General features: G+C 45.3%; 1 protein-coding gene across 2 annotated transcripts in view; it reads right to left on the bottom strand.

Moving 5' to 3' along the window:
• LOC141794935 (A-type potassium channel modulatory protein KCNIP2) overlaps positions 1-22,459 on the bottom strand; it is a 147,530-nt gene extending 125,071 nt beyond the window's left edge. Inside the window, exon 1 of one of the 2 annotated variants that reach the window (XM_074675600.1) lies at positions 22,088-22,459. In XM_074675600.1, coding sequence (XP_074531701.1) covers positions 22,088-22,160 — 73 coding nt within the window. In that variant the 5' untranslated portion in view covers positions 22,161-22,459. The remainder of the gene's footprint in view (positions 1-22,087) is intronic. The other variant, XM_074675595.1, reaches the window with a different exon arrangement.

Here is a 22,459-nt window from a genome sequence, read left to right as displayed (position 1 = left end):
GTAGCCAATTTTCCATGCTGGACATGAACACAGCATTGCAAGGTTATTCAATGAAGAATAAATATGTGTAGTCACAAAAATATATGTATTTTATTACTAAACAAATTGGTCTTTTTTACCACAGAAACACAAAAAAGTACCCAAAATTGGTACCGCTGAGTACCGGTACTGATTGCCAGGTACCGGGCATCGGTACCGAATCGTTTCAAATGTAAAAGGTTTCCATCCCAACTGTTCTCACATGTGGTCAGTAGTTAAACAGGGGAACAGCCTCAAAGACCAGCTCAGTTTTTCAGACAGTGTAATAACAGGCTCTAACCACCAGGTGGACACGGATCATGACATCATCATGCTGAAGCTGCAGCTGTCGCACAAAGTGCAGTTAGGTACAACCAGAAACTTCTGAATCTAACGATTATAGCACTTAATGTGTTACACGTTCAAGACAGATTGTTATTAAAAAAAAAATAAGAAAATCAAATTCTATTTTTTTTCCTTCCCTCCAGCTTTCTGAGCCCCCCAGTGCCCCCTGGTGGCCCCCCAGTTTTGAAAACCACAGCTCTAAATTATGACATTGGTTCAAAAGTGGCAAAAATGTGTCCAAGCAAAGAGAAGTAAATGACACTGTTCGTCACATGGACGGGATTAAAATGCTGCGTCAGGGAAAGGTGAACGGTCACACCTTTACACAGACAGTTAGGGAACACAGGGGAAACATTTCAAAGTGAACAGTTAGTGAACAGCCCCAGAAAAAAACTACATCACTGGTTTAAAACTGTCAGAGTTTAATTAAACTGACTTCACACAAAGTGAAATTGCTTTGAATAAAGATTACAGAAACGCATTTAAGTATGAAAGAACTCAAAGCGCTGTTTTCTCACCTGAACTGACGTGCTGTAGTCCCACAAACGGCGTGGCTTTTGTCTAGGTTTCCTCCCTTCTCGTAAACTCCCCAAATTTTCCAAATTTTACATTTTTGTTTGGCTGATGTGTTGAAAATGTTTCGTAGCTACTCACTAGCGTTGGTACTAATTACTTCTGCTCTCTTCCTCAGTCATGGTAAGGTACGGAGCATGCACGAGTATCATTTAGCTAGTAGCCCCAGCTCTCACGTTGTTTTAGAGACTCAATACCCGGTGCATGTCTCTACGATCAAATCTACAGCTCTACAGTTTCATTTTTCAGACACTTTTGTCCAAAGCGGCGTACAACACAAGCACAAATTTAGACAGAAGGAAAACCTTTAGTTAGTGTGACCACAGTGCTTCAAATTATTAAGCTGCAGGTGCTTTTTTTAATCATGAAGAATAATCTAGACAACAAACCATAATTAATTGCTGCAACAATATGCTTCAACCTTCAACAACATTCACTAATTAATGCTGGAAGTTCACTAAGAGCTGAGTCTGAGACCTCCTGACTCCTCCTCCCCCTGAGGACAAAGAGGAGGCTCAGATTAAGTGTTTCCTGAACAGATGAGTCTTCAGACGTCTCTTAAAGTAGAAAGGGACTCTGTGGATCGTATAGAGTTTGGTAATTCATTCACCATTTGGGAACAACAGAGGAGAAGAGTCTGGCTAGAGATTTGGAGCCGTGCTGGGCTGGGAGCACCAGGCGTCTTTCACAAGCAGAGCGTAGAGGACCAGAAGGAGGGTAGACCTGGATCAGGGACCCCAGGTAGGCAGGAGCCGTAAGCCAGAAGAAGAGCTAAAGAGTTAAAGAGGACATTTTGATAAGACCCCACAATCGACTCAGAGGATTCGTGGCTGATTCCTATCGACTGAAGCAGCCGTATCTCTCACAAATCAAACCAGATATCATGTCTGATCGGTTTATCTTCCCAACCCTCGCCTGTATCAAAGGCGTAGCTGTAAACAATGAGAGTTGCAGCCGTTTAAAACGTCTCCAGGTTGATTAACACATTAAAATGAAGCTGTAATGAAGTGCTCCCTCCCTGAGTCAGAGCTAATCCCGCTCAGAGACTCAGAGGTGCCGTTAAGGAGCGTCAGTAATGCCTCCTTTGATGACAGGATCCAGCAGATCCCGTCTCAGCCGTGAGCGGGCAGGGAGGAAACAACAGGCTCATATTTCACAGAATGGATGTTCCCCGGCCCTCGTTAATAATCGTTACCCCTCTTAACGACTTTCTGAGAGTGCATGAATCACAGCGTTAGCGCGGCGTCTCTAAAAGCAGCCTCATTAGGAGCAAACATCTCCAGGCTGTAAAAAAAAAACAGCTTCAGACGGACGCTGGTGAGTCTGGGCAAACACTGGTTGAATGTGTGTAACCACAAGGCATGCTGGGTAAAAACAGGTGGTGATGGTGTAGGAGTCACAGCTGGATGTGAGATTAGCTCCTGATGCTAACGATCAAAATTAAAGGAAGCTGTTTTAAGCATCTTTGTGTGTGTGTGTGTGTGTGTGTGTGTGTAACATCTGTTCCCTCTTTGTTTACCTCTGAACGACCTGACAAACAAAAACCCTGACACAGAATAAAAAATGATCAAACCATTTTTACTGAAACTGATCATCTTTAAATGACATAGCCTTGTTTTCGCGCGTGTCTGAGGCTACGTTCAGACTGCAGCCCTTAATGCTTAATGCCGAATTATTGCTCAAATCCAATTTTTGTGTTTATCTGTTCATTTAACACCTGTAAATGTGACCTGACTGCAGCTCACGCTTCAGAAGTGACACACATGCTCAGTTTAACATTAATGACATCACGCACAGCACGGTGTGAAGAGGAACAACAAACACAGAGAAAAACTGTGCTTCACAATGCTGGAAAGTTTTGTTTTCATAACGCAAAACCTGATGTTACAGCAGGAACAAAGAGACAAAAACTTAGTTTTGTCATCTGTTCTGATGTTCGTGGTTTGTCTGAGGGCAGATCAGACAGGAGCAGACGGATCTCTGACTGATGCTGTCTTGTAGGAAAGTACAGCAGCGCGCAAACACGCACGGATGATTTGGACAGCAGTGGATCATCGGTGTCTCTGCGTCCTGTAAACTGTTATTTTATCCTGATTAATCCATTCAAAAAGTCAGCGCAGTGTTAATAAACTAAGTTTGTTAGATATCATAATACAAACGTAGGATTCATTCACCTTTATCCTTTATTGTGTGTGTAATGGAGACGCCAGTTGATGTCCCAGCGCTCTCTCACTTTTTCTCATCACTCGTCCATTTATGCATCGTTTAATCAAGCTTGTAGCTGGATAAATAACTAAAACTCTTTGTTTTAAAAAAAAGCATACACTTTTTAATAATCACCTTTATATTAACCTCTAATTATGATCTGTTCATGAAGTGACTTTGAAAACATTTGCCCTGAGGTAAACTGCTGCTGTAGAATGACGTCAAAGTCGCATTAAATGCGACCTGTCTGTTCAGACCGCAGTCGCATTCAAAAAAACTGGATATGTATCTGATTTAGGACCACATTTGAAAGTGGTCTGAATCAGATTTGAAAAGTTCAGGTTCAATGCGACTTTGCTGTTCACACTGTCAGAAACAAACCAGATACAGGTCACTTTGGACTGCAGTGTGAACGTAGCCTCAGAAAACAGTCGTGCTCGGGGACGTATGTGTGTGTGTGATGTTTTCTGTTCCTGTTCACGAGTTGGAAAATACGACCGTTTGCTGAGTCAGTTTGGCGTCAAATAAAGATCCACACGCTGAGCTGAGCCTGAACCTGAGCGGTTGATTGGTTTGATGGATTATCAGACTCAAAGTTTCTCACACAGAGTCAGGAGCAGTGGTGTAGTCGAGGGTACATGTGGGTATACGGCCTATACCCACTTATTTTTCAGTCAGCATTGCGTAAACCCATTGAAGATGGGAGAAATACACGAGAGCGTAGACACCATCATGGGCACTAATCCCCGGGGGCATGCAGGGGACGTGTCCCCCCCTCCCCCAAAATCTTGTTTAAATAACATTTTTCAGTCGTACAGTACAGTAACATGTTTCGACGGTACAATACAAGTAACGCTACTTGAAAAACACATTGTCTGACAACTTTAGTTGTTAAAGATCACAACCCCCCCTCCCCTCAAAATGGTTTGGTCAAAACTTTCCTACGGCTACCGGCGCCTGTTAGCTGTTACTCAGAGGAAGATGAAGATGACGACGGTGAGGGTAAGAGGTATACACACAGCAGATTAACATTTCTTTGAATTGTTTATGTTTGGCGTCAGAATGATATTGAAAGTTTGTCTTGGACGATAAGGATGGTTATAGATTGTGTTTTATTTGAGGTTAAATATTAACAGGAATGCATTGTCAACTTCAGATTTAAAGTATTTTATTTAAGTAAATGTTCAAAAAATAACCAAAACACCATGATTACCTCATGATAAATACATTTTACATTCATCCATTCTGCTTGTGTGACCGGTGGTAACTACAAACTGCTCCTAATTAAGTCATGATAATTTTATTACAGTGAGCAAGTAGAAATGACACATTTTGGGGTAAACAGAGTAGTCTTACATGTCACTGGCTCTAAAACCGTCTTCTTTCTGTACTACTTAAAAAACATAGGTGAAAATTTAAAGCATACCCACTTCTCAAGGGACCACTACACCACTGGTCAGGAGGCAGAAACTTTCCCACCTTTTCACCCACCTCCTTCCTACCCATCATCTCCTCCTCCCTCTGTCCTCCTCCCTCTGTCCTCCTCCCTCTGTCCTCCTCCCTCTGTCCTCCTCCCTCTGTCCTCCTCCTCCCTCTGTCCTCCTCCCTCTGTCCTCCTCCCTCTGTCCTCCTCCTCCCTCTGTCCTCCTCCCTCTGTCCTCCTCCCTCTGTCCTCCTCCCTCTGTCCTCCTCCTCAGTCTTTAAACCGCTCTGGATCCAGGTCCAGCTCTGATGCTAATGTCAGGGGCTGCTCTGCTGCTCCAGGTGGCTAACGACCCCACACCTGTCACAGCTGTCACCGCACCAATCAATCAGACCTGCCCGTGTGTGTGTGTGTGTGTGTGTGTGTGTGTGTGTGTGTGTGTGTGTGTTGATTAGTGGACTCCATTAACTCCCATGAAACCCTGGCACCAGGCGGGGGCGCCGGGGGAGCAGCACTTACAGGACGTCAGGTCGCTGTGAGAATGATCAGTTACTAGAGCCAGAGGGAGACACTGCGAGAGGGGGCGGGGTTTCAGGCTCTACAGTTAACGAGCAAACACTCAAACGAGCGGCGTGCACCGAGATGATTAAAGCAAACGGATTTCCTCGTACAGAAATAAGTCTGTGGACCTCAGGAGTCCGTGTGTTGGGGTTTACACCGACACAGCTTCATGAAACAGGAAACCACCAGCTCAGCATTTCACTCGTACACCTTGGAGTCGTCTCTGAAACGTGATTGGTCCAGCTCCCTCTCTGCGGTGTCACTGTGCACATTTAGCTGCTCCAGGATCAGCTGACTCCAGCAGCCGTCTCCAGGGAGCGATGAAGACCAGGTGCTGTCAGGAGGCGTCCCCTCTGACAGCCGGGCCGCGGGCTGACACAGCAGCTCTGATCAAGGCCGTTTTGGGGCCAGAGCAGGGGCAGCGGGACCTGCCAGCCGCTAATGATGCCGGACAATAACACATTGTGTGAGCGACGTTTTGCAGAAGCAGCTGGTTTAAAAATATCTGCTGTGGGCCAGGAGGAAATCAGCAGACAATGGAAACAGACCACAGTTTTACACTCGTCCAAATTCAAATTCATGAATGTTTCACTGGGTTATTTCTTCTGTCACACCAGCTACAGTTATTAAACATTAAAAACACTCTGCTCAGCTCCTCAGGGACGCTCGCCATGATGAAATACACCAACAAACAACAAGTCGCACTCATGATTTGTGTCCTTGTTATCGAGTGTAGTCCTTCGTTTCGTCAGTCTCGTTATGCTGCAGCATTAAATACTTGATTCTCATTGGTTGATGATGACATCCTGCTTAGTACAGTATCACCCAGCAGAGGTTTATTGCACTTAATCATCCTTTGAGGAACTGGTTTTGGGGTCCAAGGACTACCTTTAATCCTCCCAACGTCTGAGAGGAACACTGCAGAAAACCATCTCACTCCTGACCCCAGAAACCTCAGACACCATCCTCCGTTAAAGTGGTCTGGGTAGGCCTGTCACGATAATCAATAAATCAATTAACCAAACGATAAATAAAAACGTCCTCGGTAAGTTTTCCAGCCTGGATAAACTGACACGTCCCTCCTCTCTTTGGACCAAAGAGGCTGAATGAGAAGATGGCTCACTACGTCTATCTTTCCTAACATCGGGGTGCACAGGTTCTATAGCAGATTTAGCAGATTTATAGCGGAGTGAGCATCTGTCAAAAATACGGTCTTTGGGGTGAAGACGGGGCTGCTCGCGCGTACACACGGAGAGAGCTGAAGCAGCGTCCTGAGGGGTAAGGAGGAAACACACGCTAATATGAGTGATGGCACCAAAGCTACGGTTCTTAAGCCGCCTGCCACAGTCCCAGTGTGGGAATATTTAGTTTTTATCAGAATGAACAAAGTGTGAGCTCATGAACACCAACCAGCTGATATGTCGCATTTGTTTGAAAATAGTGGCGACGAAGAAGAAGAAGGGGAGGTGCAGCAGAGCCTTGTTCTTTGACAATCCGCTCTTACTGAGGCTTTTGGTCGGCAAAGTAAATAGAAATAAAATTACGGATTGACTGGGAAAAAGGACATGTTACAAACAATTCAGGAACTGTATAAACTCCTTTGATTTAGGCTATAGTTTTTATTGTTTTTGTTTTTTTCGGAGTTTAGTTTTTTCTTTAGAGACAGGGTCTATGTTTTATTGTTTTTGATTAGTATTAATTATTTTTACTGACATGTATTTTTTCAAAAAGGGAGTCCATTTCATTTTCATTGTATTTTTTTCTCTTTCTTGTTTGTTAAATTTATTATATTTTTTTATTTTATTTATTTTATTTCAAAGATCCTGACCTTTTAATTACAGTTAAATACTCTTAAGAAATTATAGTTTCTTGCTTTTGAGATGGTGTACTCACTGTATTATCCCATTTATCATAATTACATCAATGAAAAAAAAATCAAAATAATATTGACAATAACATCGTTTATTGGCAATAATATTTTGGAAAATTATCGTCTAGCAAAATGTGTTATGGTGACAGGCCTAGGTCTGGGTTTAGTTTTCAGTCAGACTCAGCATCAGGACTTAAGGTGGTCTGGGTCTGGTTTTCAGTCAGACTCAGCATCAGGAGTTGATCCTGGCTGGAGGGGAACTGACAGATATCGACCGTCTCTGCCCGCTGAGCTTCCCTCTCACTGTTTCACACCAGATACACACTCCAGTGTTTGTGTCCATGTTTATGTGTGTGTGTGTGTGTGTGTGTGTGTGTGTGTGTGTGTGTGTGTGTGTGTGTGTGTGTGTGTGTGTGTGTGTGTGTGTGTGTGTGTGTGTGTGTGTGTGTGTGTGTGTGTGATATTGACAGCATCGTGTCCAAAGTTCTGTCAGAACCGGCTGATTGATTGGAGGACCAGCTGTGGTGTTCTCCTGCGCTGCCATCCCTCAGGCCAAATCCCTCCGTGTGTGTGAGTGTGTGAGTGTGTGTGTGTGTGTGAGTGTGTGTGAGAGCATGGGAGACTTTGTGTTTGAGCAGAGCGAACCCCAGGCCTCCTCTAATCACCTGCGCCTCCCTCCTCCTCCTCTCCCTCCTCCCTGCTGAGCTGTCAGTTACAGTCCTCTGAGGCCTCCTTTCATCTGAAGGACTGTCAGCAGTCTGCTTATTGCTCCTGTCTTTGGTTTAATCACACACACTCACACACACTCTCACACACACCTCTCTGCCTCTGCTCACACTTTGAGAAAACCTCCACAGGAAGTCGCTCACGCCGCGCCCTCACAGTGAGAGATTTCAGCCGTGAGTCAAATCAAGACGACCATGATCTGACCCGTCTGTCAGTCCACTGACCAACAGCGTGGCAGGCTCCAAACTTTTTACTTCATCAGAGTTTTCTTCCATCATTAGTTGAAGGTGTGGGAGGTCTCTGGTCCTGGGACTCCTCCGGTCCTGCAGCCAGAGTCTGGTGACAGACGACGCAGATCTGGTGGGAGTAAAGTCTTCACCATGGAGCAGATCATCAGTTTGATCTGACACGAGGAGCTCTGGTCCACAGAGACTTTCCTTAGTGTCAGAGACACTAACAGAGACTAGTTTAAAGTTCTGGTGATGCGACTTAGACCATTTATAAACTCCTCAGCTGGAAATGTTTTAACGTCAGGCAGACAGCAGGAAAATTAATGTGCACCTCAAAGGAAAACATGAGACGACAGCGACAGCGACAGAGTTTAACCTGAACGTTTGATGAAGGAGGAGGACGGCAGCACTCACACCTGGAGAAACTCTGCTCCTCGCTGAGCGTGAGGTGGACACGGGTGCCCTTCAGACATCCTCTACACATGTTTACAGCTTCACACACACACACACACACACACAAACAAACACACACACAAATAAACAAACACAACACAGGGCGAGCTCCCACAGTGATCCCCTCTGTTCAATCCCAGACAAGAACGCTGGAAACTCACCATGACAGGGGAATCTCTCACACACACACACACACACACACACACACACACACACACACACACACACACACACACACACACACACACACACACACACACACACACAAACACAGTCTGAGTCAGAGGGCAAAACAATGCAGTGAGGCTGCAGCCTGCATATTAAAACACAGAGAGCTCGTTTGGATCTGCTCCCGTCCATGCTGATGAGGTCTGATCAGGATAATGGAGCGACCGAGCTAACGGACAGGAAGTCAACCTCTAACGCTGATCAGAGCGGCCGCTAACGGACAGGAAGTCAACCTCTAACTCTGATCAGAGCCGCTGCTAACGGACAGGAAGTCAACCTCTAACGCTGATCAGAGCGGCCGCTAACGGACAGGAAGTCATCCTCTAACGCTGATCAGAGCGGCCGAGCTAACGGACAGGAAGTCATCCTCTAATGCTGATCAGAGCCGCTGCTAACAGACAGGAAGTCATCCTCTAACGCTGATCAGAGCGGCCGAGCTAACGGACAGGAAGTCATCCTCTAACGCTGATCAGAGCGACCGAGCTAACGGACAGGAAGTCAACCTCTAACGCTGATCAGAGCGGCCGAGCTAACGGACAGGAAGTCAACCTCTAACGCTGATCAGAGCGGCCGAGCTAACGGACAGGAAGTCAACCTCTAACGCTGATCAGAGCGGCACAAGCTAACGGACAGGAAGTCATCCTCTAACGCTGATCAGAGCGACCGAGCTAACAGACAGGAAGTCATCCTCTAATGCTGATCAGAGCGGCCGAGCTAACGGACAGGAAGTCATCCTCTAACGCTGATCAGAGCGACCGAGCTTACAGATAGGAAGTCATCCTCTAACGCTGATCAGAGCGGCCGAGCTAACGGACAGGAAGTCATCCTCTAACGCTGATCAGAGCGACCGCTAACGGACAGGAAGTCATCCTCTAACGCTGATCAGAGCGACCGCTTACGGACAGGAAGTCATCCTCTAACGCTGATCAGAGCGGCCGAGCTAACAGACAGGAAGTCATCCTCTAACGCTGATCAGAGCGACCGCTAAAGGACAGGAAGTCATCCTCTAACGCTGATCAGAGCCGCTGCTAACAGACAGGAAGTCAACCTCTAACGCTGATCAGAGCAGGCGCTAACGGACAGGAAGTCATCCTCTAACGCTGATCAGAGCAGGCGCTTACGGACAGGAAGTCATCCTCTAACGCTGATCAGAGCGACCGAGCTAACGGACAGGAAGTCATCCTCTAACGCTGATCAGAGCGACCGAGCTAACGGACAGGAAGTCATCCCCTAACGCTGATCAGAGCGGCCAGGCTACCGCACAGGAAGTCAACCTCTTACGCTGATCAGAGCTACCGCTAACGGACAGGAAGTCATCCTCTAACGCTGATCAGAGCGGCCTAGCTAACAGACAGGAAGTCAACCTCTAACGCTGATCAGAGCGGCCGAGCTAACGGACAGGAAGTCATCCTCTAACGCTGATCAGAGCCGCTGCTAACAGACAGGAAGTCATCCTCTAACTCTGATCAGAGCCGCTGCTAACAGACAGGAAGTCATCCTCTAACGCTGATCAGAGCAGGCGCTTACGGACAGGAAGTCATCCTCTAACGCTGATCAGAGCCGCTGCTAACGGACAGGAAGTCATCCTCTAACGCTGATCAGAGCCGCTGCTAACGGACAGGAAGTCATCCTCTAACGCTGATCAGAGCCGCTGCTAACAGACAGGAAGTCATCCTCTAACGCTGATCAGATGTTTGAATGACGGTCCGAATGAGCGAGACAGAGCCAACAAGGAGTGACAGGAGTCCCTGTCAGGGTCAGATACTCGTCCTGTCAGTCAGTCAGTCAGTGATGAACATCTCTGACAGAGGAAGAGCCAATCAGACTCCCTGATTCATTTTCAAACACTGGATCAAATATTTCAGCGCTGGCTCCTGCTGCCTCGTCATTTCTCCATCCTCACTCTGAAACCTGCTCCACCTCACCGCTAAACCCTGCTCCTCCCTGCTCTATCCCCATCTTTGTTCTCCCCCTCTCCTCCTCCTCCTCCTCCTCCTCCTCCTCCTCCTCCTCCTCCTCCCTGCAGGCGTTTCTAAATGAAATGTGTTTACAGAGAAGACAGGGAGGAGAAGGAGGGGAGGTGGTGAGGGGGAACCAGGGGGGAGGTGAGCGGGGCTGATTTTAATTAACGATCGGCCGGCCCTCGCTGGATTCGGTCAGCGATTAAAACTTGTTAGGATTGACTCGGGAACCCAGGCTCATTGAGCTCCAGACTACACCGGCCTGACAGAGCAAGGAGGAAGGAGGAAAAACAGGAGGAAGGAGCAGGAGGAAGGAGCAGGGTCAGCGAGGAGCAAGGCTGGAAACAGAATTAGCTTAAAGTGAAACAAACAGCAGCTAACCAGCACGCTGATCAGCCCGTCCTCACATATGAAACTGATCTTATATTTCCCTCCAGGAAGGTCTGACAGCCAGCCTTTGTTGCTTTTTGCTCTGAGACCTAAAACTCAGGACACTCTGTAGTTTGTTGAAGTTAAAACATAAAGATTTTATTGTTTCTCAGGTGTTGTTCAATGATTTTCAATAAATAAGATTGGATCATTGACGGTATATGCTGTCAGTTATAAAAAGTAAAAATCAGTATCAGCAGGTCAGGCTTTTTAAAGATCAGTCAGAGAAATGTGATCGGTGCAGCCCCAGGAACAAGCCAAAGCTCAGAGAGCAGAGAGAGATCTGTAAATTTACTTCACCGTAAAAGTTTGAGAAGTTGTATTTTATTAAAGCCGGGACGATATGCTTCTCTCCTGATTCAACTCTTTATGATTTATGGGACACTGATTCAATCTACATTATGACTCTTTGATATTTACGATTTCTAGGTTGATTATTTAACACTAGACCATGAGAAAAAGTTGACTGATGATGATGTCTAGACTGTATCAGGAGCCATAATCTCCCAAAAACTGTTCATCACATGTGAGTGAGTTATTATGATTTATCCAGGGGATCTAACATCTCAACTTTTACCAATCCAGCTCATAAACAAAGACTAAGATGAAGGATTTCAATTAGAAAAAATCTGTTTTTGACAAAATGTCACAATTTTAATTGTTAAACCAAAAATCCTGATAGTATGATACGTTGATTTTTTTTGTTGTTGTTGACAATATCAAAATCAGGACTTTGTCAAAAAATATATGTGTATTAAAAACATAAAAACATTTTTTTTCCATATTCTTTATTTCAGTTTTTGTTTATAAACTGGATTGGAAAAAAAAGTTCCCACTTTTCTCCAGCAGGGGGCGAAATGTTTCTCTTTGAATCACGTGATGAACATTTAATGGGAAAATATGGCTCCTGATACAATCTGTGGACATCATCATCATCATTTAACTTTTTAATGTGGTCTGGTGTTGGAAAAGCAAACTGAAAATTGCAAAAACTGTAAATATTGAAGATTTAAATCAAATCAGCACTCCAAAAATCATAATATCCAATCCAGTCCAAGCCAACTTTATTTGTTTAGCACTTTAACAAAAAACAAAGTGCTGTACAGGAGAATAAATAAAATACGGGATAAAAGAATAGACATTAAACATAAGTAAAATGAATTTTCAAAGACAAGGAACAATTTAAAAGACATAAAACAAATTAAAATGAATCAAAAAAATGCAGAAGAAGCAATCAAAATAAAATAAAATAAATAAAAAATACTAATAATAATTAGTTAAAACAATCGCCAGCTACTGTGCATCGAAGGCCAGGGAGAAAAGGTTTTGAAATTTAAAAACCAGCAGAGACGAGGCCTGGTTAATATTTAATAATAAAATCAAATTGTGTGAATAGCATATCGTCCCAGCCCTAACAAGGAAACAGAGCGATGGGTGCTAATGCTAGAAAATAGTCAGTAGGTACTTTATTCATCATGAGGGAAATTCAGTGCCTCCAGTCAAAGTTACAAGACAAACATGACATGAAATATATTTTGAAATTAACCCAAAAGACTGATGCCCCTCTCTCACGTACACATTTATCAGTAGAAAACTAAACTTTTAATAAAAAAACAAATGTTCATAAGCCATAAACAACAAGGATAAGAATGTCCGTCAACACCTTTACACAGGAAAAAATTGGAGATAAAAACAAAAAAGCTAAATTGTGTTTTTGACAGCCAAAATAATATCCATCCTGATTAACCTCGAGTGTTTGTTTTTTTTAAACAGGTGATAAAAGGCAAAGTTTTCCAGGTAAAGGATGAACTGAGCAGGTTGTCCAGCTAACACCATGATCTGATAATGAAGCTAAGTGTCTGTAGCTTCATCGTCTGAAGGCTAACCTCAGACTTTGATGATAATTAATTTAATTTGGAATAAATGGATTTGAACTCCCCATCGACCTGCGCAGCTTAGCTTAGCTCGCCATCTTTGCCCGCAGGTCATCTTCAGCCCAGCACAGATTAATCTAACCCAGAGTAACTGATAGCTGAGATCACAACACTTAACAATTAGCCTGCTGATCCAGGGGCAGACGAGTTTAAGGTGGAATGAGAGCAGACAAAGAGGAGAGCTGGGAGGGATGAATCAGGACAGCCACTCTCCTACAGGCAAGAGTATATATACGATATTATTACATAATCTGATCTGAGAGCGCGGAGGAGGAGAAGTGAGACGAGAGGAAGGAGAGAGCAGCTTAAGTGGAGACTGTCAGATTATTAAGAAAAATAAAGGAGACATGGAGGAGAGAGATGGATGGATGGATGGATGTAGAGCTGAAACAATTCCTCGATTAATTCGAGGTACTCGATCACAAAAAATGCTCGAGGAATTTTCTCTGCCTCGAGGAATCATTAAATTTAAAAAAAGATCACAGAGTGGTTTTTCATTTTAGTCTGAACGCCGCAAAGAATCAAAATCTTTCAAGAATGTCTTATTCCTAGTTAAAATGTCACATATGTAGTCAGAGTTTACAATTTATCGCTCAAAGTGACTTGATTTTACACTTACTTAAAACAAATTTCCGTTAACTGCTGTTTAACTAAACAAAAATGTGTTTTATCCGAGTACTCGATTGCTCGATTACTGGATTACTGGATTACTCGATTACTCGATTGCTCAATGGAATTTTCAGTAGAATACTCGAATACTAAAATATTCGATAGCTGCAGCCCTAGATGGATGGGTGGGTGAGCATTTTTAAAACGTTTTCTTTACAGTAAAATATTCATGACTGTGAGTGTCAGGAGGAAGTCAGGTAAGTCAGGTGTGAGGTGGGCGGCTCCTCTGTCATGACAGGAACACGCTGATGGAGGAGAGCTCGCAGCATCCGACCAGCAGGGCGAACCTTCCCAACGAGGAGCCGACGCCTGCAGACTACCAAAGAGCAGAGCTGGTGTTTGCAGATTCAACACAGTCTGCATCCTCATCCATCTTCCTGCACTTAGAGTCCGTCCTTCCTTCTCATCTTCCCTCCTTTCCTTCCCTTAGTGATGTAACCAGACAGGCTTAAGTAAACCACTCCGAGCGTCGCTCCGTGCAGGAAACCAATCATTTCACATCAGCACGTCAGCAGCTCCTGCTCCTCCAGGAGGAACCTGGGAGCCCGGGGAGGATCCCGATGAGGCAACGTGTGTCACGCATGTCCCCACACATTAGATGACACATTACATCACAGCTTTTAATTAGTGCCAATTTGCCTTAACGGAGGAAGCATCAGAGGAAACTGTGGCGGCGTGAAGGTGACTCTGGGCTAAACTCCTCTGACAGGCGCCGTTACAGCAGAGCTGAGGATCAGACGTCATTTCTGTTTGGATTATATCTCCTCACCATGCAGGACTTTGAAGCCCTTTGCCCTCTCCTGGCTGTAGTTAGACAAACAGAGGTCCATCCCTGAATCCATCTTTAAACACTGCACATTAAGAGCTGTGTGCAGGACGTTAACACCACGGATCAAACTGAGGCCAAACATCTGGAGCTGAGCCGACCCCGAGGACGCTCCACAGATTATTCCACCTTTAAATGAGTTTAGAGGCTCAGTGCCAAGCTGGATTAAACAATCCAAACTGAAATTAATGATTGTTTGCATTGCTCTTTAATTTGGTGTGTGTTAGAGTGTGTGTGTGTTAGAGTGTGTGAGTGCAGCACTCAGGATTGTGCTGACTACCACGAGGTGTAAGATCAGCTCACTTTGCCAAGAACAAACATCCAGTTAATCTAAGAGATGGACATAACTGCTCCACCTGTGGCCCCACACTGCATATCCTCTGAACACACACACACACACAGTCACACACACACACACACACAGCACTCTAACATGCAGAGGGAGCTGAAAACAGGGAGCATCATGTGACGTAACCTCAGCGACGCTTCCTGAGGAGTAAAAAAAAAATCTCAGCTCCTGTTTTTGACTTTCACTGTTTCCTCCAAACTCAGACACATCCATCACAAGGAGCTGATGATTATCTGCTCTCCTCTATCAAAGCACAAACATTGTCTCAGTCTGCTGATGCTATCAGGTTGATGGGATTATTGCAGATTAATTGGACCGTGCCTGAGCAGAGGAGTGTACCGTGCCAGAGAAGAGGAGTGTATCGTACCAAAAGAGGAGTGTACTGTGCCTGAGCAGAGGAGTTTATCGTACCAAAAAGAGGAGTGTACCGTGCCTGAGCAGAGGAGTGTATTGTACCAAAAGGAATGTACCGTGCCTGAGCAGAGGAGTGTATCGTACCAAAAGAGTAGTGTACCGTGCCTGAGCAGAGGAGTGTATTGTATCAAAAGAGGAGTGTACCGTGCCAAAGCAGAGGAATGTACGGTTCCAGAGCAGAGGAGTGTACCGTGCCAGAGCACAGGAGTGTACTGTGCCTAAGCAGAGGAGTGTACTGTGCCTGGGCAGAGGAGTGTACTGTACCAGAGCAGAGGAATGGTCGTCTTTTCTCATGACCATGCCGCTCTTTCTCTCTGAACTACCTCAACACATCATCTCAGATTGTTTTTTATGTTGTTGTTTTTTTCCAATATCAATATCGGTAAATATCGGTTACAGCCATAACAGCAATAATAATATCAGATATTGGTATAGGCCGAAATTTTCATATCTATGGGTCCCTGGCAGAAACCACAACTTTACTTTTAAAGGACACTTTCAAGCAGTGTTTCCTGTTTCTAGCAAAAAGTCTTTTAATTATTGAGCTAAACAGTCTGTTTCTGATTTTTCTATATCGTTGATATTTTTGTAAATTGTGTCGTTAATCTATTCAAGTTGTAGATGAAGTTGATGGTAGAATGCTTCAAGTGGAGACAGGCCCTAATCTGAGGATAAAAACAAAAAAGGTTTTCACTCCATGTTTGAGCTGATTCAGTGCAGAAAGAGTAAAAATGAGGATCAGCACAAACACAGAGTGGATATCTGCTGAAATCTTTAAAACCTGAGTTTTTCCTCTTCCAGTTTGTCGTCACTTCCTGGTTTGATGCAGACGGCGAGCGTCAAACTGAACAGAGGATGACTGACGGCCTGGTACGGCTCTAACTGCTGATGCAGACTGGAGATAACATCCTGGACTCTGAGCAGGGACAGGATCACGACAGGGAGGAGATAATAGCCCAATATGCATACGGAGAAGAGGAACCATTGTGAGTGTGTGTGTGTGTGTGTGTGTGTGTGTGTGTGTGTGTGTGTGTGTGTGTGTGTGTGTGTGTGTGTGTGTGTGTAGGTGATCTGATTCCTCTTGAGTGGGGCTTGTGAGGTGGAAGAGGAGATTACTGCACCACGCTTCTATAATTACCTCTCATCTCTCAGCCGCTGCTCCTGAACACAGCTGGGAACGCCAGGCGACCACGCACCGCGACCACGCACCGCCACACGCCACACGGGCGCGCTCACAGACACAAAGAGGCTCAGAGGGACGCACTCCAGCACAATGAAGCCGCCGCAGAGACCGAGTTATTTCTAGAGGGTTACATTTCAGTGGAGCTGTGATTGGAGACCACCCACGCTACCTTTGAGCTACACAGGTCACACACACACACACACACACACACACACACACACACACACACACACACACACACACACACACAGCCTGTAAGTGAGAGGAATGACTCACCTGTAGCTGCCCTGCCCACACGAAAACCCACTTAAGAGTCCGTTCTCACTAGTCGTGGCCTCACATCATGCTCCGCTCTTTTATTTTAGTTTGGATTATACAGAAGATCAGATCTCTGTCACCACACACACACACACACACACACACACACACACACACACACACACACACACACACACACACAAACACACACACACACAGATTTCAGGCCACTCTGCGCTCGGCTGCTTCACTTCATTACAGAAAAAGTGATAAACAAAGACACAGGAATATTTCTCCTCAGCCGGCGCCGCTCGCCGTCTTCATTACGCTGACCTCTATTGGCACGAGGCCGCTCTAACGGCGGCGCAGTAACCATCAGGGCTAAGTATGTTTTCAAGTTGACGGCGTCTTAAAGAGATGAATTAACCACGCGACTCACAGCTTTGAAAAAGTCATTAAGAGCCACGGCGGGAGTAAATTACTCCGCCACACTGAGTGACTCACACGCTCTCCTCTCTGTCTCCTCTTCCTCGTCTCGCACAAACTTTTTAATGGTCGTCCGACTTTAGGGGGACGGTTAGAGACAGACGAGCTTTAAAAAAACTGGACTACAGAGGACGGAGGAAGATGCTGATGTTGGAGGATATTAGCATAAAGATTTGCATGAAAGAAAGTTTGCAGAAGACAACCACAGCTCGAGCATAATGTCTCTGCTTCAGGTGTGTGTGTCTCCTCCATCAGGTGTGTGTGTCTCCTCCATCAGGTGTGTGTGTCTCCTCCATCAGGTGTGTGTGACTCGCTAATCTGCAGCTAATTACTGAGCGAGTGGACGGTCACAGAGTCGCTCTGAGGATGTTCACAGGAGAGGAGAGCGTCGGCTGCTGGAGTGTGTTGTGTTAGTCTCTGCAAAGCCCTGCAAAGCTCCGTGTTTGTCCAAGCGTGACGCTGGGCTCGCTGAGGGTTAGTCCACATGACTTACAATACCTCAGTCAACGCCTCGGCGAGGGTTCAGCTGAATAAATTCTCCTCTTTTCACTTCACACAATGGACTCTGGGAAAAGTGAAGCTGCTGGATCTTAACTCTCTCTCACACACACACACTCTTCAATCCTTCAGTTTATTTGACAGCTGTCAGAAAGTGGTGTTAAGGTCATGTAAACGTGGAGCGAGCGCGGGCTGATGGACTGATGGACTGATGGACCAGGAGAGCTGAAGTTAAACCAAATCAAAGAGAAAGAAAGTGTCAGGCTCCTGCTCATGATCCACCATTAAAAATGAGATTATCAGAGCCAGAGATGCACCGATCTGATCCTGTATCAGGTATCAGCCCTCCTTCCTAGAGCCCGACCGATATGGGATTTTTGGGGCCGATGTCGATACCGATACTGGGCGCAAAAAGAAGCCGATATCCGATATATCAACTGGTATATGTAATAAATTCATTGATAAACACAGGATAAGTACTGTATATGAACACAAATTATTACTGGCTATTGAAAATTTCCATTTTCCATTTAATGCATGGGACTAAACTAGATTTTAAGTAACAATGTTGCTGCTTTCAAAACATGCAATAAATACAATTACAACAAAATATATTGAAACATTTTCAAAAATTATTTCAACCAAGACAATAACTTGTGAATTTATAAGCGCAGGTTAATCCTGCATGGCATTATGAAGTGAGACGCTGTGTAGTAGCCCTATATTAATTAACACACAGGAGCAGGAGTGACAGAATCTCCGCGGAGCAAAAATTTTTATATTCGGATACATTTTGGCCGATGTTGATTAATCAGTGACAGGCTATAATCGCCCTGCGCAATTAATCGCCCTGCACAATTAATCTGGCAGGGCGATTAATCGCCCTGCGCGATTAATCGCCCTGCGCGATTAATCGCCCTGCCAGATTAATCAGTGACAGGCTATAATTGCCCTGCCCAATTAATCGCCCTGCCCGATTAATCGCCCTGCCCACTTAATCAGTGACAGGATATAATCGCCCTGCCCGATTAATCAGTGACAGGATATAATCGCCCTGCCCGATTAATCAGTGACAGGATATAATCGCCCTGCCCGATTAATCGCCCTGCCAGATTAATCGCCCTGCCAGATTAATCGCCCTGCCAGATTAATTTATTCACTTTTTTTATTTATTCACAGTGCACATCAATCAACAATTTCGCAAAACACGTCATTGTAAATATGCCGGAATTAAGCACAGTAGCTAGATTTCATCCGTTGTCCTAAGGCAGGTGATCAAACAGGAAGAAACAAAGTAAAATAACAACACTTTCCACAAGACACAAGAATAAGAATAATCGCCCTGCCCGATTTAATCAGTGACAGGCTATAATCGGCCCGATTAATCGGTCGGGCTCTACTCCTTCCCCCCAAAAAAAGCTGGATCAGGTATCGGTGGAACTAGACTCCAAGGCTAAACTATGATTTTGTCTACAGGGTATAAACTTTTTTGTCTTTTAATCAAAACATTCCCAGTCTGTTCCCACAGTAGATCATGCAGGTTATTATTTAACGCTGGTATCAAATCAGTATCAGTATCAGTCAATACCCAAAACCCAGGTATCGATATCGGTATCAGGACATGAAAAGTTGGATCAGTGAATCCCTAATCAGCGCTAACATCTGTTATTTCTGAATGCTAGTCCTCAGCATCTGTGGTCATGTTAGGTTTTCCCCCCAAAACACGAATCCTTTCACAGATCGCACAGACTAAAAATCCCACTGAAAACACTGCAGCAACCAACAACGCAGCAAGATCAGTCTTCATTCCAAAAGTAAAAACATTTCTGTGATTAATTTTGTAGTGATGGTGGACACTGGAGTCTAACTGTCAGACAGAAAAAGGACAGAAGAGCAGAAGAAAGAGAAACAGGAGAGAGATAGAGCACAAGCTAAAGGCTAACACAGGTTAACCCACAGTCAGCAGTTATTCTGCAGTGGTCTGTTCAAACTTGAGAGTCTATCAATAAAATGTAGAGCCAGGTTACGTTAGCTCTGCTTGGTGAGGTTGGAGTTGGTAGATGAGCTCTGGTAGGACAGAACCAGGATTCACTAACGTTACACGTTACAGACACGTCTCAGAGCACCAGGCTGTGAGGAGAGAGAAATATAGCAGCTGCTAAACTACGCTACAAACTGAGTTTACAGAGTTTGGCTGCTGTCTCTGGGTGGTGGGAGGAAAAGTTGAAGTATCATAGTTTCAGGATTTTTGGTTTAATCATTTTAAACAGCGATTTTTTTTTCAAAAACTTTTTTTTTAATTTAAATCCTTCCTTTTAGTCCTGGATTATAAACTATGTTAGAAAAAGTTGAGATGTCAGACCCCTAAATAAACCTTAAATGTGACTCATATGTGATGAGCTTTTTTGGCAATATATGGTTCCTGATAAAGTCTGTAAACATCATCATTTAAACTTTCCGGGTTAAAGAAGCAAATTAAAAATCCCCAAAATCAGAAATATCAAAGAATCACAGTTTGAATTGAATCTCTGCCCAAAAAATCATAAAAGACTTAAATCGGAGAAAAGCAAAGTATCCCAGCCCTTGTGTCTTTAAATAACTACAAATAAACACATCACTTTGTCGCTTTGCATCCTGGGAAATGTTGACTTGAACAAAGAAAAGTTGTGCTGAAAAGTGCGCTCAATTAATTAGCTTCGCAAAAACAAAAATAAAAAACTGATGGTAACTTCCTGAAGACGGTGGGTGAAAGTGCTCATGGGAAACTGAGTCTTTGTCTCAGGAAAACACTACCAACCCAGACCAAAGGTGTCGCTGCCTCAACGCCAAACAGGAAGTCCTCACAGCGCCTTCAACTCAACATTTAATCAGCAGATTTAAAAACAACCCTGAGGAAAAGAGACAAACGTCAGAGCGTTTCACACGGCGCAGAGAGGAATTAATCAAATCTCCATCCACAGATTCAGAGCTCAGACTCTACAGGTGAGAAACTTTAACACATCAGAGTTCAGGTTTTCAGGTGAGTTTGTAGAGTCGCTAACACTTCAGCCGAGACAAGACGACTGTTTTCTGAAGACGCCTGTCCCTCTTTAACTCCAACTCTGGTCCCAGCTCCAGGTCCCTCTGCAGACCACGATAAGGGGCACGGAGAAAGGAGCCTACAGTGATCCAGGACTCGCTCTAAGCCCAAACATCAGCCGCTCAGCTGTACGGCTGTGGTGTCGACTAAACAGGGCTAACATGTCCTGGTTTACAGTCCAGGTGAAGCCGTGCCGTCGGTGCCGTCACGTGGAGACTGAATCTCCTCCACCTCCTGAGTGTTGAAGTCTGATAGAGGCCTTAAATCCAGCAGAACAAATTATTTTTACATCCAAAGATGGACTGTTGGAAAATTGAAGCTGCTGCTTCTTCACTCACCCACTCACAAACCCACACAGGCTTTCATAGCAACACACAGAAATATTCCCTGATCAGCCCTGGCAGGAGTTACCCACATGCCCAGCACACATGCTCTCACTGAGACAATCTTCTCTTAATTTACGATGCGTTAAATCTGTGACAAAGAGCTGCTGCTAACGCCTGGGCGACTGCAAATGAGATTACAGTGTCCCCGTCGAGCCCCAGGCACACAGCTGTCTGGACCGGCTCCTTCCTCTGCAGGCCGCGACGTGTTCAGGCAGAAAGGAGCGTTTATCCAGGCAGCTGGCACAGGAAAACCCAGGCAAACGGTGCTCACACACGCAGGGGGAGCTGAGGGCTGGGCTCTGGAGACAGGAAACACCTCTGTGCAGAGCTCACCGAGGAGCAGAGGAGTGAGAGCTGCACCTGGATGAAACCACAACACCCTCACAACCAACCTGCACCCACATCAATCCTCCTAACACCCACCTGGAGCCGCTCAGGTGTGTTTCTCAGAGGATCAGCTGAAGTTACAGAGCTCCACAGACACCCAGCTTTAACAGAAACACCGAGGAGCTTCTTCCCCAGCGCAACAATGTGCTCATCAGCTCAGTCAGACAGGTGTCACCAAACCCACAGCAGCGCTTTCCACAGCAGCGCTTTCCACAGTGGTCTCCCTGAGCTGAGCCAGGCCAGCGTCTCACACAGCTTTCTCCAACATTCTCCAACATTCTCCAACATTACGCACGACACCAAGCCACCACAGAAACATGCAACACATGCAAAAGATTCAATACGTGGAGCAACAACTGCAGCGATCATTAAAGTCTGGAAACTTCTGCAGAAACTTCATCTGGAGCCTTTGAATAACTCTGAATGTAGGCTGCACTGAATTAGGGTTTAGTCTCAGGTAGCGGTTTCTGAAACCACCTGAAGTTCCGCGGACAGAGCTCGCTCAGTCTCAGACTCACGTATTGAATCTTTTCTGTTTCTTTGATTTGAGAGTAGAATAAAAATCATCCAGCCTGTGTTGGAGCCGGTTCGCTCACCCGTCAGCTGGTCGTAGGATCCATCCAGCTCCCTGGAGTCCGACAAGCTCTGGTCGCGGTTTTTCGCCTTCATGTTCCCGCGTGTGCCGGAATGTGGAGCAGGAGGACGCGCCGAGGAGGAGCTGCTGCTGCGGGTGTGTGAGCAGAGGGACAGCGGGGAGAGTCAGGGCGGCTACGAGCAGAGCTCCGGTAACGAGTCCTCTCCGCTTCGAGGTGGATTCAAACACAGAGCCATCAAGTTATTTCCCGGGTCTCCTCCTGTGTGCGCTCTCCGTGTCCGCGAGCTGTGTGACGGAGCCACGCGCGCTGCTGGGAGGACGCGGCTGCCTCACATGGGCTGGCACGCGCGTACGCACACACACTCCCATACAC

This window comes from Halichoeres trimaculatus, unplaced genomic scaffold (assembly GCF_033239565.1).
Source record: "Halichoeres trimaculatus isolate MK-OKI-2021-1 unplaced genomic scaffold, fHalTri1.1 fHalTri1_scaffold_8, whole genome shotgun sequence".
In the NCBI taxonomy this organism is placed as follows: domain Eukaryota; kingdom Metazoa; phylum Chordata; class Actinopteri; order Labriformes; family Labridae; genus Halichoeres; species Halichoeres trimaculatus.
Note: the sequence above shows the minus strand (reverse complement) of the source record. Positions and strands in the feature narration are given on the sequence as shown.